The sequence below is a fragment of the Mya arenaria genome, chromosome 4 (assembly GCF_026914265.1).
Source record: "Mya arenaria isolate MELC-2E11 chromosome 4, ASM2691426v1".
Classification (NCBI taxonomy): domain Eukaryota; kingdom Metazoa; phylum Mollusca; class Bivalvia; order Myida; family Myidae; genus Mya; species Mya arenaria.
The window spans coordinates 80,747,761-80,765,836 of NC_069125.1; the positions used below are offsets into that span (position 1 = coordinate 80,747,761).

The 18,076-nt window shown below is 33.2% G+C and overlaps 1 protein-coding gene across 1 annotated transcript; it reads right to left on the reverse strand.

Annotated features, from left to right (window-relative positions):
* Nucleotides 1-11,339: 11,339 nt before the first annotated feature.
* Nucleotides 11,340-12,362, reverse strand: LOC128231113 (alpha-(1,3)-fucosyltransferase C-like). The gene has a single exon (XM_052943532.1). The coding sequence runs from the start codon at nt 12,360-12,362 to the stop codon at nt 11,340-11,342; it is 1,023 nt and encodes a 340-aa protein (XP_052799492.1).
* Between the last annotated feature and the right edge of the window lie 5,714 nt (nt 12,363-18,076).

The window sequence follows — 18,076 nt, forward strand, 5'->3', positions numbered from 1 at the left end:
TGGCAGCATGTGGAACATTGATATTGTCAACCCGAGAGCAGAATGTCACCCGAGGCGTTAGCCGAGGGTGACATCAATTTTCTGCAGTGTGTCAGAATTTTTTTGCTGTTATTCACGACACAAACGTCTCGAGTAGCTACGGTTAGACATTTCCGATTTGTGTCCAGACACTCGTACCAGGTGTCGAGCCTCGATTCCATTCCTATCAAGTTCGGATATTGATGTGGACTACAATGGTTTGTGTACCGTTAAGACAATTGTGCCAAGTTTGAAATATCGTTCATCATTCCAGCTAGTTTTCCCGTTCCTAAGATAGTCATACAGTACAAAATTGGTCCATCAAATTCGAAGCTATCAAACGGTCGCTGCCATAAACAATCAACTTGTTGATGCAGTTTGCTTTTCAAACGAAGCCACCGGACAATTGACATCACCAGGAAGCTAATATGTTTCAGAAAATTCAGTTTATTTTGACCTGCATGTGTCAACCAACTGAATTTTAAAGACTTCTGCAATGTGATTAAATGATTTTAGAAAATTGCTGTAAATTTGTTTCTTACCCATGATTTTTATTAGCTTCATCCACCATCTGATAAACATATCTCCTATCGGTAGCATTGACAGCGACGGCAAAGGTGTCTTTTTTCATTCCTCTCAAATTTTCCTGGTCTCTCCGGCAAAGAAATTACATTTAATTTATTTCAAACTAGACCTTTTTTCTGTAACCCACATTGTGTGTCAATGTAAAATGCTTTATTTTCACTGCTGAGGAAATTTCTTCTTTGTGTTCAATAGATTCCTTACCATTATTTCCAGATCTGTCAATTGCTCTTTAATGTTGTAAGACATGACGAAAATGAATTGTCATTGCACACATCAACTTTACACTTATCTTTCAGATATTTACAAATTCCGTACTTAAATGATGTCAGTGACGCTTTGTTAAGTTTCGACCCATCTGTCTTTATTATGCTTGCAAAGAATGCTAGAAGAGAGATTTGTTTAATTCCTGGCTTGACAATCGTCACATGACCTGACAGTGAATTTTCGCTTGATCACGTGTCAAAAATGTTGCAAATGTTTCTGACAGTCAAAATATCTCTTTTTCGGGTAATGGGATTTTACCATTGTAGACAAAAGTGAGGTATAATAATTCATTTTATCAAATGGCATTATACAAACGTAAAAACATTTATTTAAAGAAAGGATTTATTTGTAAACTGTTGTTTTTTTAATAATTGGAAAAAATGGACGGAAACGCAATAAATCCATGCATATGATATAAACGAAGCTGATGATCGGTTGGGCAGGTACTGGTATTTGTATGAAAAAGTGTATTTGCTTTTTATTATTTATCACTGCAATTCCGTTTTCTCTTTTCAGTCTAAGAGTGGATGAAAATTGGTATCATTTATTTTGTAATTTAAATAATATGTGTAGAATTAATCTAGGTTTTTTATCGCAACATGTTTTTGTGACTGTCTACTTTGAGGATGTTATCTGAAAGTGTTCATGTAGTATCAATAAAGCAGTTTAAAGAATTGACATAATTCATTCCATAATGGTTAACTTTCGGGAAATCCCTTCTATTTTCATTAATATGTGTTTGGAGCTGACTCTGTGTCATTAAACGGGGTTTAATTTTAAACTTTCGGCTAATGTGCTTTTTTCTGTAGTTTTTCATATAAATATTGGAGTCATTGTTTGTTTTTTATGATTGTCTGTTCTTAAATGTGTCTTATTGTTTGAGGTAAACAGGGCTGTATAAGTGGAACAAATATTTGAATCAGTTATGTTGCTGAAGTTGATAGATTTATTGTATTTTTTTCAAATAAGACAACGATAGCTACATATATAGTTGAAGACAGAACTTGAATATAAAAATAAATATAAAACAGGGTTATTATTACCGTTCAAAGGCTGTACCTAACAATTCTTGATACACATACCTAGTTTTTTTATATATAGTATGTATGCACTGTGCTGCTTGTGGAGTTTTGTGCTGTTCTACCATGTTTCTTGTTTGTGATTTTATGTTCTATGTCTTTGGGGTTTACCCAGTGCAATTAAACCGGGTTTATGTTTAAACTGTTTGCTAATTAGCTTTTTTCTGTAGCTTTTCGCATAGATATTATATTCAAATTGTTGATTAATTTGTAAAAGTAAAAGAAATAATAAGTGGACAAAAAACTAAGTTCATTTAAAATGTTACAAATCAAATAATGTCACAAAATTGCATATTGTTTAAATCTTAGTTAATACCCAAAGTGGAAACTCACTAAACCGGATCTCCACAAAACCGGAATCCTCGGGATACCGGACTTTTTTCAGAGTCCCGGTTTTTCCCTTCTATGTTCAATGTAAAAAAATCCCTACAAAACCGGAACCCCAGAATTACGGATACCGGACAAAATATCGAGAAAATTTGTTAGTTGTTAGTTGTCAACGTAGTTTTACCTCACAAAACCGGACGTTTATTTGTTCAAACATGTCAAAATAATTTTGTGTATTAGGAATTCGCGAATCGCGTGTCACTTTGTTTTGACAGCCGGTGCGTCGTTAAATATTACACCTGTGATGTTGTGTTAACTCGATAATCGATAATGATGATTGCGCTGTGGATTGACTGTCGCACGATAATCAAACGATAATCAAACTTGTGAAAAGAAAATTGATTGAAACATTAATTTGTTTATTGCAGAAAATAAAGAACTAGAAACGGTTATTTAGTGATCATTTTGGAGGGTTGTTTTATCTAAAGACTTCTATGATTGAATCAAATTAGAGCGGTGCGTTAATTAAACTATCAAACATACTAAACAAGCATTAAATTACGCGAGTTGTTTTATTTCAAGACTTGAAAAAAAGATGATTATAAAAACGAAGAAATGTTTAATTATGTTTATCGGTGGCGGATCTGTGGTCTTGAGGTAACACACTTGACTATCAATCCAGGGATCGCAGGTTCGATCCCCCGTCGCATCACTGAAAAAACTAATCGTCTTCCGGGAGGGACGTTAAATGGGGATCCCGTATGTCAGTGCTATACACTGGTGCACGTAAAAGAACCAGGGAAGCTCTAACCAGGCTTACATTCTGTCTGTGCACGAGGCTTCAAAAATCTAAAATGACTAACAATCTTAACGGAGCACTCGCCGAATGGGCAAGGCCCGAGTGCGAGTATAAATAAGCTTACACACCCACCCATTATGCTTTTCACTTTTGCAAGTGCTTTTATCATGTCTCAACCTCCGTCTAAACGTCGGAAAATTGAACTGTCCCTAGAGAACAAAAGCCTTTAAAGGTTAACTCAGTTAATATTTTGAGTAAACTTACTCCGTACATCAAAGCCTCACTAAACCGAATCCTCACTAAACCGGAAATTTTGCCCAGTCCTGACCTTGTCCGGTTTAGTGAGCTTCCACTGAAATCATAATACATTTTGAACATGTATGAGACAATTACAGAATACACTTCATATGTTAGTTTTTTGTTTTCATTATTTAAATATTTGTAAAATGATGTATCAGTTTAAGTACAGCAACATATATGAAGGTAAATCTGACACCATACCGGTCTGTGTCTGTAAAGACATGTTCAATTTCATGAATAGGCAAACGAAAATAAACGTCGTCCAAAATGTTTAATATCGGTACAACGGCCATTTCAACCTTGCCGTGTATATTTTTTCCTACTCAAATTAGTAAGCGACGCAGGGGATGTTTACTCTTACGATTAAATCTCAAATATACATATATTTTAGGCATTCTTGCACGTCCAAGCTAAATTTTGATCAATGTATGCGTTCGCAGTGCAATTGGCCATTAAGTCACACCTTGTAAACGTTTAGTACAGATGCAAGTTTCACAAAACACTGCTTGTGCTTTATGTTTTCCATGGTAGTTTTAACTTGGTTGCGTATATTTCTTTCACTGTCAGGTGATATTCATCCTAATCCATTGGAGGACCAAGGTTATATGACAAATGTGCCGTTAAGAAAACATCAAAAATAAATTTCATGGAGCCGCTAGTGTATTATATGCTGTTTAACATTGCTGATTCTGGTATCTACATAAGAATTGACTTTGATTTTGAATTTAAAACCATTTATAGTTTAAAGAAAATAGAAAATAAATGTTACACTCCTTGAATATTGACTTTATGTTCCCGTAAAATGGAAATATGGTGACTATATGAGTAAGTACTTCTTACACTTAAATTTGACATCCATAATGGGAACTTTTTAAATAGTTAAAAAATATAATTAAATAGTGCTGAAAATAACTGAAGAGATCATGTTTCATTCTATTTTAAACAGAAACAATGATTACATGATAAATAAGCAGACACTAAAATAATTTCATTATGTTAATTATACATGATTGCACTTTTAGTGCCAAGTTGAGGTTACTGCAAGCCTAAGAATAGGAACATAATTAAACAAACATATATATATGTTTCAAACAAGATCAAAGGAAACGATTCAAGATCATTTGGTCATTAATAATTAACATAACTGATATATTAAACAAATGTCGCATTTAGTTTAATAATCTTATGAATTTGGAAAGAAGTTGAATGCAGCATTTAATTAATGGAATTCTTCAATAATTGACATTTCACATAGGAGATATAGAATAGATCAAGTACACTTATAATATGTCTCTGTATTGCCGCTAAAAGAATCAGTGGTGTTTGCTTACATATTTTCTTAATTTCAGCAATATTTCAGTTTAAAATATAACAATTGACCCCCAGCTTTAATTAACAAATACATGGAATATTGAAACAATGGTACATATTAGATTAAATATATGAGTTATTGATCACTTTAATGAGAATCAGTTCTAAAAACATCAATGCATCATTTCTATAACAAGTTGAAACTGACTATAAATTCCTAGGTGTCAGCGTGAGAAAAACGGACGATGCCATTAAAATTTTATTCAAAGATATTTTTTCGTGTAAGCAAGTATAATTGCTTGTCAGTTAATTTCTGTTTTCAATATTCAGATATATTGTGTCATCATGACTTGCATATCATTGCAATAATGTTCGCATTTGCCTGCGGTATTCGTTGACCGTTTTGTATGAAATAAAGAGTAACACCCCTTAATTCAAAATAAACCCATCCCTTGAAGTGCATGTGTTTTATTGATTAGCCACGGAGTAGCTTATACATACTTTGTACTGTTTTGTTGAATATTTACCATGTAACCATTTGGACTGATTTAATGAATTTTGACATTAAACCTGCCTTTTAAATGTTGAAATGTTTTTTTTTATAAAAAAGATACCTCCAAACTGGCAGCTATGCGGGAAAATGACGTCGCTCTATTGCAATATGGGACATTTTGGTAAAACTTACCCTGGAAAATTTACCGCCTTGGTAATTTCTTTTATACAATGTATTTAGCGCTGTGGTCATATTACCCCGGAACTTACCGGTGGTTTTACTTACCGAGGTAATTATTTACCATTGTTTATACAATTGGCTGCTGCAGTGGATGTTGCAGATATCAATTACATGGGAGGGTATCATAGACGATACGTAGGGCATGAGCCATTTAATTTAACATCATGTAAAAAAGGGTGAGCTAATGCTTGCGTCTTCTACCATTTAGTTGTTCTAGGGCAGATTAGATGTGTAAGTTGTTTAAGGGCGGTACAATCTTGTGTTGATTAAATCGAATTCTTCTTTTTAAATGATTCAAAACACGTTTGATAAAAATGGATTAAATACGATTTGTCGTCTACATTTCGGTAACTTCTGAAACTGTATGGCATGAATTAAATATGAAAGAAAGAGCTTATATGACTTAGAATTCGATACTGTTAGCTAATTTTTTTATAAGGTTTTGTTTTTTTATCAAGAAAAGTATTTTGGGAGTTCAAATAAACATTTGAGTTTCCTGTCACGAAATTTTGCATATTTCGTTTTTACGTCAAACCGTCACCGTGTATCGTAAGTTTAATGGGCACCCGATTCGCTAAAAAAACAAAAAAGGTCTTGCAACATGCAAAAAGACCTCAGAAAAATATCAAATAATGTTTTAAAATGGGATGTTTCAGTATGTACATTAAGCCCAGATTTTACACATATAAAAAAAGTTATGTTGGATACTACAGTTTGTAAACTACACAACTTGATGTTTAAACACAAAGGTCTCTATTGCAGTTATAAAATTATGGTGAAATACTTGAAATAAATAGCAAATTATTATTACGGGCAAATTACTACTTCAATATTTTAGCTAAATCATGACGTGATTGCCTCTCTTAAACACATGCAGAAGTGACGTCACTATTCAATAAACTGTTGCCTGCTCTGCGGTATTGCGCGATTTGTAAACAGCATTTTATTATTGTCTTATTACCTTCACTTTACCTCTAGTTTAACTAATTTATATGAGAAATCATCACAAAAACAAAAATAATCGTAAATCAAATAAACTGTACCAGGACAGGCGGATTTGTGGCAGGCAAATGGAAATTCGACCTATGTGGTGGAGTATTCGGACGGAATGATTTCGGATGGAAAATATAACCGAAAAATGACCTAACCGATTTTTATTAATGTTCTTTATCACTTCTACTGAGCGGCGACGTTTCGCTAGACCCTGGACCGTCTGGTTACAATTCGATGAAGAATTGCAGTGTTTGCTTCAAACATTTTCGCAAAGATCATCAAATTTTACTTTGTTCTACCTACATGGCGTCACTTGATTCATAAAGAATGTTCCCAGCTCAAGGACAGAAAATATCAAAATATTAAATCAGTATTAAATATTAATCCATCTGATAACTCATTTACATGTCCCCCGTGTGCCATATGCCCTGAATATAACAATTGCTTTCATTTTCCGACTCATTTTTTATCCCCACACCAGAGAAAATATTACCCCAGCGACGAGATGAATCAGGATCATCTGCAACTGACAGTTGCAACCAGCTTTTAGATATAAATGACTCTTTTCATCCTATTCCAGATCCGGAAGAAGACTTTTTACAACCTGGCGAGGAAACAACAGCGAACACCACAACTCCTATGACTAATGATTCTGTTTTATCTTGAAGCACAAACAGTGATACTTCAGTTTTATTCGACAAGCTTAAAACTCTCAGAACTGAAAACAATAAATGCCCGGTGCTAAGTTACCTAAATATTAACAGCATACGGTACAAATTCCATGAAATTCATACCATACTTGATGATTAAATTTCAGATCTGCTCGTAATTGCTGAAACAAAACTGGATGAGAGTTTCAACAACAACGTCTTCACTGCATACGGATATAAGTTAGAAAGACGAAATCGCAACTGCCATGGTGGAGGTCTGATGGCCTTCACCCGTGCTGATCCCCCCTTCGAACGCCGCAGGAACCTTGAAAATGACCAACTTGAGTGCCTGTGCTACGAACTGTCACTCCAGAGGCGGAAATGGGGTATTCTGTGCTTGTATCGAAAACCGGCGATGTCAGATCCTGACTTTGAACCTTTTTAAACATATTATCTGCATAGGATATTTAAATTATGACTTACTGAAAAGAGACAAATGTAAACCTTTTCATAACATTTGTGATAACTTTAGCCTGGAAAATATTATCTCTGAACCGACATGTTTTATGACAAATTGCAGGCCCACACTTATTGATGTCATCCTCACCAATGCAAAGTCTTTCATGTGTAAAACTAAAATTTTAATTGCGGCCTAAGCGACTGTCACAACCTCATAGCTACCAGTTTAATAGAACAATGTGAGCCATTTATGACAAAGAATGTCACTTTCAGGTCATACAAGAACTTTGATAACATCTTTCTCATGTAACATTCCATATCGTCCATATCATTGAGGACATGGACGATATTTATTGGGCTCACGAACACCTATTAAAACAAGTTATTGACGAGCATGACCCAGTAAAACAGAAAACCCAAAAAAAGAATCCACCACCTTATATGAACTCTAGGAACCGTAAACTAATTTACAAAGCTTCTCAAGCAAGAAACACCAACAGCAGAAATCCGAACATGGCCAATTGGTTAAACTCTTGTAAGTTTAGAAATCTGAAACCAAGGTGAAAAGAGAATCTAAAGCTGTTTCCAAGAACGGTGTAGTGGTGGACCAAAATCTAAGGACTTCTGGCCGACAATTAAACCTTTTCTCTCACCGAAACCTACAAATAAATCAGATAACCCAATAATACTCAAAGACAACATAGGGAATTTGTTTTCTGATCAAAAGCTGGTAGCCAATAAAATTCACTCATTTTACATTAATATAGCCGAAAATATTGGAATATCTGGAAGTCAGGTTAAAGATGAACACCCTAGTCTTGCCAAAATAAAAGGGAAACTGCCAAATGTCACCTGACTTTAACTTTACCCCGGTCACCGATAAAGATATTGGAAAATACGTTGACAGGTTAAATCCCGAGAGAGCAACTGGTATAGATCTGATTCCTCCCAAAATCATCAGTGCTGGTAAATATACCTAAAAGGTTCCAATCCGAAACATTGCCAATGAAATTATTAACCAAGGATCACTTCCAAATAGTCTTAAGCTAGCATAAGTTACTCCTATATTCAAGAAATATGATCCCTTTATTGAAAAGAACTATAGACCAGTCAGTATTTTACCATCAATGTCCAAATTATATGAACGGGTCATAAGTGAGCAACTGATAAATCATTTTGATAAATTTTTTCATCCTTTCCTAGCAGAATTCAACAACAACATTTGAATGTCAAACTACCCTGTTAAGGCTGGTGGAAGACTGGTAAAAACCCTTGATGAAAACAAATATGTAGGCGCAGTTCTAATGGACCTCTCAAAAGCATTCGACTGCCTGCCCCATGATCTCATCTTAGGTAAGTTTAATGCATACGGTCTCTCAGCCCCAGCCTGAAAACTTATGCACAGCGTTCTTACAAACAGAAAGCAACGTGTCAAACTTGGTCAAATTACCAGTGAGTGGGACTCCATCCTGAAAGGGGTACCACAAGGATCATTATTAAAGCCTTTAGTTTTCAACATCTTCCTTAACAATATCTTCTACTTTATCAATGATGCAGCTTTGTATAATAATGAAGATGACAATACTCTTTCTGTGTGGGATAAAGATCCTGATGTTGTTAAGACCACTCTTGAAGAAGAAAGTAACATTTTGATAAACTAGTTTACTTCCAATCATATGATGGCTAACCCTGACAAATTTCAGGCAATTTCATTTGGCTCATGGTCTGTTAAAGAAATAAAACAATTCAATATACTAAATCACCCCATTGTTTGTGAAGACCAAGTGAAACTTTTAGGTGTTGAGGTAGATAGTTTATTAAATTTTGATCCCCAGATTTTTAAAAAGTGCAAAAAAGCTGCTAAGCAATTGAATATTCTTCAAAGACTAAGCACATTTTGACAGCCAATACTTAGCTTATCTTTTATCAGATCCAATTTCAACTACTGTCCTGTTGTTTGGCCTTTCTGTAACAAGACCAACACAGAAAAATTGGAAAAGATCCAATACAGAGCTTTAAAAAATGTTTTTAATGATTACACCTCCAACTTCATAGAGATTAATTGCCAACATTACATTTGAGCAGGGTAAGATAAATTGCTATTGAAACTTACAAATGTCTGTATGGTATCTCACCAAAATATGTTCAAAACCTTGTAACCTTTAAGACATGTAATTTTAATCTGATATATGAAAACTGTGTAGACGTTCCATCAGTAAGAACTACTAAATATGGGGAAAACTCTTTCCGCTTTGAGGCCAGTCAGGTATGGGACAGCCTCCCAAAGGAAATAAGGGTCTCCCAAAACTACCTGGAATTTAGAAGGCTGATCCGCACCTGGACAGATCCCTCTTGTAAATGTTCAATGTGTAAATAATACCTTTTTGCTTAAATAAAATACAAGAAAATGAGAACTATAAGATGTTTCACTGAATTTCTTTTACCCTTTGTCTTTACGGAAAAGGAGTTTTATTTTCAGTGGGATGGCTTACACCCACTGGACAAGATATGGCATTTATATACCAGAAAATATTTCAGCGGACTTCTTTGATTAAAATAACAACTTTTTAAATTATATTACATTGGCTAATATCTAATTATGATTGTTCAAATTTATATAACATCTGTCGAACACATAAAATACTTGTGTTTTTCTTTCGGCAAGTATTTTGTTTAGGTGTTACGACTTTACTTTTTCAATTTACTTTTTTAATCAACATTTTTTGAAAGTGAAATGTGTAATATCAAAATAAAATGATACATATCATACCACCTCTAAGCAATACTTTCAAAGGTTTTTTTCCTATCATGCTAGATTAATTATAAGTTGCTTTTTATAGAAACTACACATCGATGTACAAATTTGCTTCTTAAATGTATATGATTACCCTTTGAGTAATACTTTTATAACAACTAACCATTTTACAGTGGTATATCAACTATTGGAACCGTGCGCGGGTGGACTGGCCGTACAGCCGGGGAAACTTGTTGGTATCATCACTGTTTTTATGCTCTAATCCTATGTTCCTATTGTATTTGTATGCATGCTCCAATATGTGCTCATTTTAACATATATACCTTTATTTCCAGGTCACAAGCCCATTGTTATTTTATTTGATATGTATGTCTGTTATTCATGTCGGAAAATAGCTGATTGAGCTAATATTTCTTGTTAACACATACCCGACTTTAAATAAAGATTCTTGTATCTTGTATCTTGTAATGGGTACACAAAATCTTTGACAACAGTAACTGTCAGCAAGCAACTACTGGAATTTTGTTCTAGATATACTTATTTGATTCCGTTATATTTTGATTACCTTGTAAAACTAATTTAATTAATTTAAATCACTTAAAACTTTAGTGTACTTTATTTTGTTCGGTATAATAAAATAAATATTATATGGCAGCATGTGTGACATTGATATTGTCAACCCTCGAAACAGAATGCTCTCGGGTTGGCAATATCAATCTCACACATGCTGCAATATGATATCTATATAATATTGTTTTTTCATATTGTCTTCGAGACAAAAACCTAACATGTGTGTAGACACTTAAATAAAGGCACAAATTGTGCAACACAACTGTTTTCGATGACAAATAAGATGAGTCTTAATAGCCGAGTTGAGATGTTTTAATCAATAACTAAATAAATCGAAAAATTACATGAATTTGATCATTTTTCGTATTATATCTACATGAAGATCAGATAAGTTATGTGTATTGACATGTTTTACATGTTCATGCTAAAAACAAGAAGGAAGGCATTTGAGTGGTGTGTGTGTGACCTCTTGATCAGAATGAAGCACTCGATTAAACTAAACATCATTTGGTTTAATGCATTGTCCAAGTTCCTCTTCTGCGTCAAAAATTGTATTTCGTTTAAGATTTGGATCATTCAATTTTCGGCAAATATTACATATTGACTGCTTATATTGCTCTTTGATGTCGAAACTCGCTTGAAATTTGTCTTTCTGTTTTAAGTAGTTCGAATAGAGGGTTTCATTTTCCGACACATCAACCAAATAACTAACAAAATCGCTTGTGTTTTTAAAGTCCCTGGTGTTGATGAACGAGCCTTTCGGAAATATATTAGTATAATTTGCTTTTCCGCGAACCACATTAATAATGTCAGTGTTAAAGTGGGCAAATATCTTTTCCGTAACATAGTCATCACAAAAAGCATTTTCAAACGCTAAATAAAACTTATAATCATTGCTTAATAAAGTAGGGAGTTTACCCTTTGAAATCTTTAAGGGGCCACACTTTCCAAATATGTCGATACTGTGGTTTTGCAAACGCCTATTCATGTTTTTCACAAATTTGTCTCTTAAACTGTGTGTATTGCAATGACTCACGGCCCATGCCGCAAATTTGTTTTTGCGTTGAAATATCATGGAGTAGTTTTTTGACAATGGCTTTAATCTTTCTGATACCCTTCCATACGGCATAAATATATCTGCAGAAGGTCTATAATTCCATGTCCAATTGAACACATATTTCCAATGTTTATTTTTGTAATCTCTGATCCATGCGTTTTGCACATTTGTCTCTAATGAAAAGGCTATCCAGATTTGATTTTGGTTTCTAATAATGTTTTCAATTGGTGGTTTTGTACCTATGTTACCATCCGCTAGGGAAAACACTACTGCAGAACTTTTATCGAAAACGCTTCTGTTCGTTGAAGTTATACAGTTACTACATTTTGTTTCAAATGGTACAACCCATATCGGCTGATTCCACCAAAGAATTGTATGTGTAACATTTGTGCTATTCAAGTCCACATGTTCTTCTGCTTTTGCCGCCTTGACCAGATCGCTGCGTTCCACGAAAGGATTCATATATATATAGTAGCAGATAGCAAATGCACTGCTTATAGAAAACATCGCTCGCAAACCTGACAAATAAAACATAACAAAAATGAATTTAAATATATGATAGTTGTTTTTCTATCCGTTTATTCTACTAAGGGTCCGATTTGCCATGGTGTATGATAATATATCAAGTGAATAAAGATTTTTTACTTTTTCAAATTAACTCAATATTTAGTTTAAACATATTTTATTCATCAACGTATACACACATATTATAAAGACAAACAGAAAACACATGTACAATCTAGGAAAGGATTAGAACGAAAGATAAATATATCTTAAAAAGTTCTTCTCCAAACGTTTGCAGAAGTACATATTTAATGACGGACATTTGTACAGCTTACAATGTAGATGACACAATGATATTGATATTGTTTGATTAGATCAGATGGAAGTGTTTAATGTTATTTGGCTTCATTTAATTTTATTAAATATTTAAAATATTTAAAGATTTTTTACATACGATGTACACAGACAAGATAGTAGTTAAAAGTTAAACATTTTGTGTGATTAACAAAGCTATTAAAGCTTAGTTTATTTTCACTTTTCAAATACAAAAGTCGTTAATGTTGTTTGAGAGCAGAATAGGATAGTAAAGAGGATAAGAATGAAGAAAGAGGGTAGGGTGGTTGGTTTAGATGAACAACTTCCGGTGCCTTTTCTTCACTGAGCCCTGATTGGTAGTATTAAATAACATGTATACAGAAAGGATATAATCCTGGAAGGGATTGATATAAGGTAGTATGTGACTGTCACTGGCTATCAAATCTTTTTGTCATTTGAATAAAGAGACGTTTCCCATAATAAAACAGAGTATTTGGTTTGAAATTATCCGACTTAAGGTACGCTAAAAAACCAGAGACAGTGTCAGTGTTTTGTGCTTCAGCTGGGAGAATATTCCATGCTGAGATTGATGAAGGAAGGAGTGAATTCATACAGAGTGACGTATGTGTACGAATGCTAGAGATATTGGATGCGTTTCGAAGTGAAGGAACCAAACTTGACAGATAATCGGAAGAGAGACCATTTTTCATTTTGTAAAAAGGTAAAAGCTTGTGTTTTTCACGTCTTGTTTCCAAGCTCTCAAAGCCAGATTCAATGTGAAGCAGACGCAGAGAAACAAGGCGAGTGCAACCAATAACAATGCGTTCGCATTCGTTTTGAATTTTGTCAAGATCGTTTTTTTCATACTGTGTACAATTATTCCAGATGACATCCGCATACTCCAAGATTGGCCTTATGAAAGAAAAATAAATAACCTCCAGAGACCTCCTATTCAGTTGATAGCGTAGACGTTTCATGATGTTTACTCTAGACCAAGCTTTTTCTTTTTATAGTTAATGTGAGTATGCCAATTTCCCTCATTTGAAAGAAAAATACCCAGGTGTTTGTGAGATTCAACAAACGGGATTTCAGTGTCAAACATGTACACAGACGGATGAATAGGTTGGTTACGTTTTCGAGACCATTGATTCAGATTTGTTGGGATTGAACTTTACAAGCCACTTATCAGCCCAAATAGATATTTTGTTTATATCTGTCTGTAGTTTTAAAGCTGCAGTCTGGGGGGTGTCCACTATAACAAATAGACTTGTATCATCAGCAAATAGGTTGACATTTGAATCTATCTCGTTTACTATGTCATGTATGTATATAAGAAATAAAAGAGGACCCAAAATTGAGCCCTGGGGAACTCCAGCTTCAATTTATTTTAATGCCGAAGTGGCTTCCAGAATAACCACACACTGGCGCCTATTCTCTCAATATTTATGCAAAAAGCTACAGAAACAAGCTCAGTAGCAAACAGGTTAAACATAAACCCGGTTTAGTGGCACTGGGCAAAACAGTTTTTATTCACACAGTAACATGTTAAATAATTAGGTTAAGTTTTCATATCATTTAGTGTTTTCTAATTTGCTTTACCAATTCTAAATAAAGGTATCCTTAAACCGACTTTACATGCTATCCAAACCTCTTATAGAGAAATTGAAAACATATTTTTAATCATAACCGCCTAGTTGTTTTACTAGGGTTGTTTTAACTTTCAGAAAACATAAATAAAATCGTTTTGCGTAGAAGTTTTAAACGAATTCTTACTTTGTCATATCATAACGTTCAACCCATTTAATATTCATTAGCTAGTGAATATCTTTCCGACAAAAAAGCGGCGTTATTGGACGGTAATTATCGGATGTAACAGTTTATGCATCAACTACCTGAGTAATTGAATAGAATAGACAACAAATGCCAAGTTCAAGATACACAGTTATAATTTAAATTACGAATGTCAATGTAGTAATTTTTTAAGTACTGTTGTTAAGCACACATTTTACTAACTAGCGTTTGTGTAATGAAACAATGTTGTGATACGCACACAATACTTCTTGCTAGGTTGCTCTTGTAACCTAAATAATGTGTACCATGGACACACAAAAATATAGATGGGTATGAACTTTTAAACATAAAAAAAGGTTTACGCAGCGGAATAAAATAAGTGGTGATGTGTTTGAAGAAATGCCTGTTACAAACGCAATGTATGTAGTATGTAGTTGCCTGTAAAAACACATTAGAAAGTACAGTTTATTTGACTTGCTCGTAAATTTGAATTTGTTTTAAAGATTGACATACAAAATCCATGTTCATTCTCAAATTCAATTGACATACATATGGCAATATTATTTTGTAAGACTAACGCATTACATTAAAAACAATGAAAGAAACATATATTCGAAATAAAAGATGTACAATATGAAAGTTGACAAAGTTGTGAATTTTTTATGTTAATATTAATCTGCTATGTGTTGTTCACAGGAAAAGGGTTCAACTGTCAAAACGTGATAATTTGCGTTAGAAAAAAACATTGTATTGCTTATAACTTTTTTTAATTGAGTATTGAACCTTATATATTTTATGTCTTTGAAATGTAAACCATGATTTTTTTCTTAAGTGATTTCGCAAGTTTTAAACATATCGTATGTAGGTTGATTATTTACACTGTTTTTAACTGTCCGTACAACTACGATATAAGTTTGCTCAACATTTAGTGAAAAATATGTGTATGCAATATTCTTTTCAATGTTGAAGTACAGGCAGGTTTGAGGAAGTCTCACGTGGTTTCGATTCCCCTCATATATTGTATTGTTAAAAAATAATAATTCAACTGTAATATTACAAAACATGTTTTATGACGTAATAGCAAACAAGCTCATATTTTGACTAAATATGTCAAAGGGATAACTTTTTCATTAAAATAGAAAAAGCAAGGTCGACAAGTAATGTACATAAAATGCTTGTAATTTTAGATGTACAGTTTGTGCTGCTTAATTCAATATGAATACTGCATTTTAAAGTGTATGACATGATTTAAAGTAAGAAAGAAGAACATCATTTGATCGTGGATTTAACATTAAATGCCTTTACAAAAGGAACAGCCAACGCATATATTACCTTGTGATCTCCAGATATCCTTAGACATTTTTTACAAAATCATTCCTTTATTCTAATTGCCATTCATCCAAATATCAGTTTATACATGGCGTTAAATTTCAATTGATATCCAGTTGCATCTTTCTTTACACTAACTGGTTACTTTTCTTGAATAAAAAATCAAACAAAGAAAGATAGATTGCGTGTGACATTTTAAAGATGTAATAAGAGAAAAACGTTTGCTTTTGGAATATAAACACATTGGGAAAACGTTTGACGAAATGCTTAACTTAAACCTTTTTCACCATATATGAAACCAACACCTAAAATAGTACACTTTTATGAAGAATTTACTCTGTGCCATTAAGCCATTAAACGGGATATTGCTACTTTGCTTGTTTCTTTGTTTTTTCATATAAATATTGCTAGCTAAATTTGATTCTGATTATGTCGTATATTATTGTTATTTCTTTTTTTAAATAATTTTAGCATACAATATGAATATAAAGAGAAGTTGACATGAATTGCGTTCTCTTCATTATTTGATATGGACATTTTTACAGCATTTATCTAAGAATATTAATTGGGGAAAATCGCAATTTCCGAGGTATACTTCAAATACTTCATAAAGTTTATACTTTCCTATAATGCGGACAAGGTCGGATATAACACCTTTGGGATTTCTGAAATTTTACCGAAATTCAACGTTTAAAAGCTGTCGTTTCGTAGTGTTGCTCCATAATTCGCTTCCATAAAGTGCAGGTGGTAGTATAATTGATAAATATAAGTACCTAGTAGTCAATTGGTTAACATTTTCCTTTTGTTCAACAATCGGAAAGACTGAATACTGTTTTGGTTATTTTTAGCAATAATCCAGGACTTCCGACGTTAGTCATTTTTTTCTATTAAATAATGCTCCTGTCAGGAAAATCTCTACATGTACACTGTAAATCCAAGTGTTAAGTTTTAAAACATGATTTGCACACCCAAATGCAACAGATATTGAACGCATCTTTGCGTTCAAAGGGTGTTCTCAACCTTAACACTACTGTTTAATAATTGAACATCATGTTCAATATTTAACACTCCCAGTGTTAACACTTGAACACCTCAAGTGTTCTATGAATTAACACCGGACGCGTTCAAATTGCATGCAACAGATATTGAACACTTAGAACATGTTCAAAGGCAAAGTGTTCAGCTTTGGAACACATAATGTGTTCAAAATTGAAGTTTTCGTAATCTTGACAAAATTTTAAGTTTTCAAATCATAACACCAGTGTTCAAATACATTTACCACCAGTATTCAGATGGCATCGTAATAAAAGATTGAAATAAAACATATAACATTAAAACAATTTTATTCAAAGGGTTTGTTATAATAGACACAAACAATCCCTAAATGATATTTCTGAAATCATCACTCAACAAACGAAAATCCACATAAATTGCAGGAAAATAATCCTACAACAATGCTTTAAAATTATTCATGCAGCTTGTTTTAATACATTTTACATTACAATTGACAATTTTACTGTACATGCAACATACAGTGATACTGAAATGTTTCATTTATTAGATAAAGGACAACAGGTTAAGCAGTCTATAATAAAGTTTCAAAAAGTATGTATTTTATAATATATTATATAAACTGTATTTCAAAAATATATAACAATACATGACCAAATCTGCATATCCTTAGAATCGAATTTTTAGTATCACTTTGGCATTAAAAACATAATGTGAAACATTTTGTGAGATAAATCTCAACTCAAAACCAAACAGTAACAAATTATTGTTCATTTGATGCCTCAAACATTGGTATGAACATTTACGAGTAATACAATTATTTCTCTGACATGGACTAAGTTACATTCATTTGAAAATTTATGCAGCACAGTCCATTTTGACAACTTATGGTCGATACAAAGTTCGTTGTTGACATATATTGCCTGGATTTCAAATTCAAAATTAAATAAGGCACATGGAAATTCACATGTTTTAAAGCTGAACTCTCACAGATTTGCCGTTTTTACAACTTTTCTATTTTTTGTCTTGGAAAGAGGAAATTTTTGCGGAAATATCTGCAAAATAATGATAAAAGATTACTGACAAAATATCAGAGCACAAATTTGCATATTTCCGTTCCAAAATTAATGTTTTATGGCTTAAACCGTCACTTACGGTTTAAGAAAAATGCATAAAACATTATTTTTTGAGCTTAAATATGAAATTCTACGATCTAATTTTTTGTC

Bases quoted from the DNA above. Each gene is read 5' to 3' on its own strand.
- LOC128231113 (XM_052943532.1), bottom strand. From the start codon at position 12,362: ATGAATCCTTTCGTGGAACGCAGCGATCTGGTCAAGGCGGCAAAAGCA.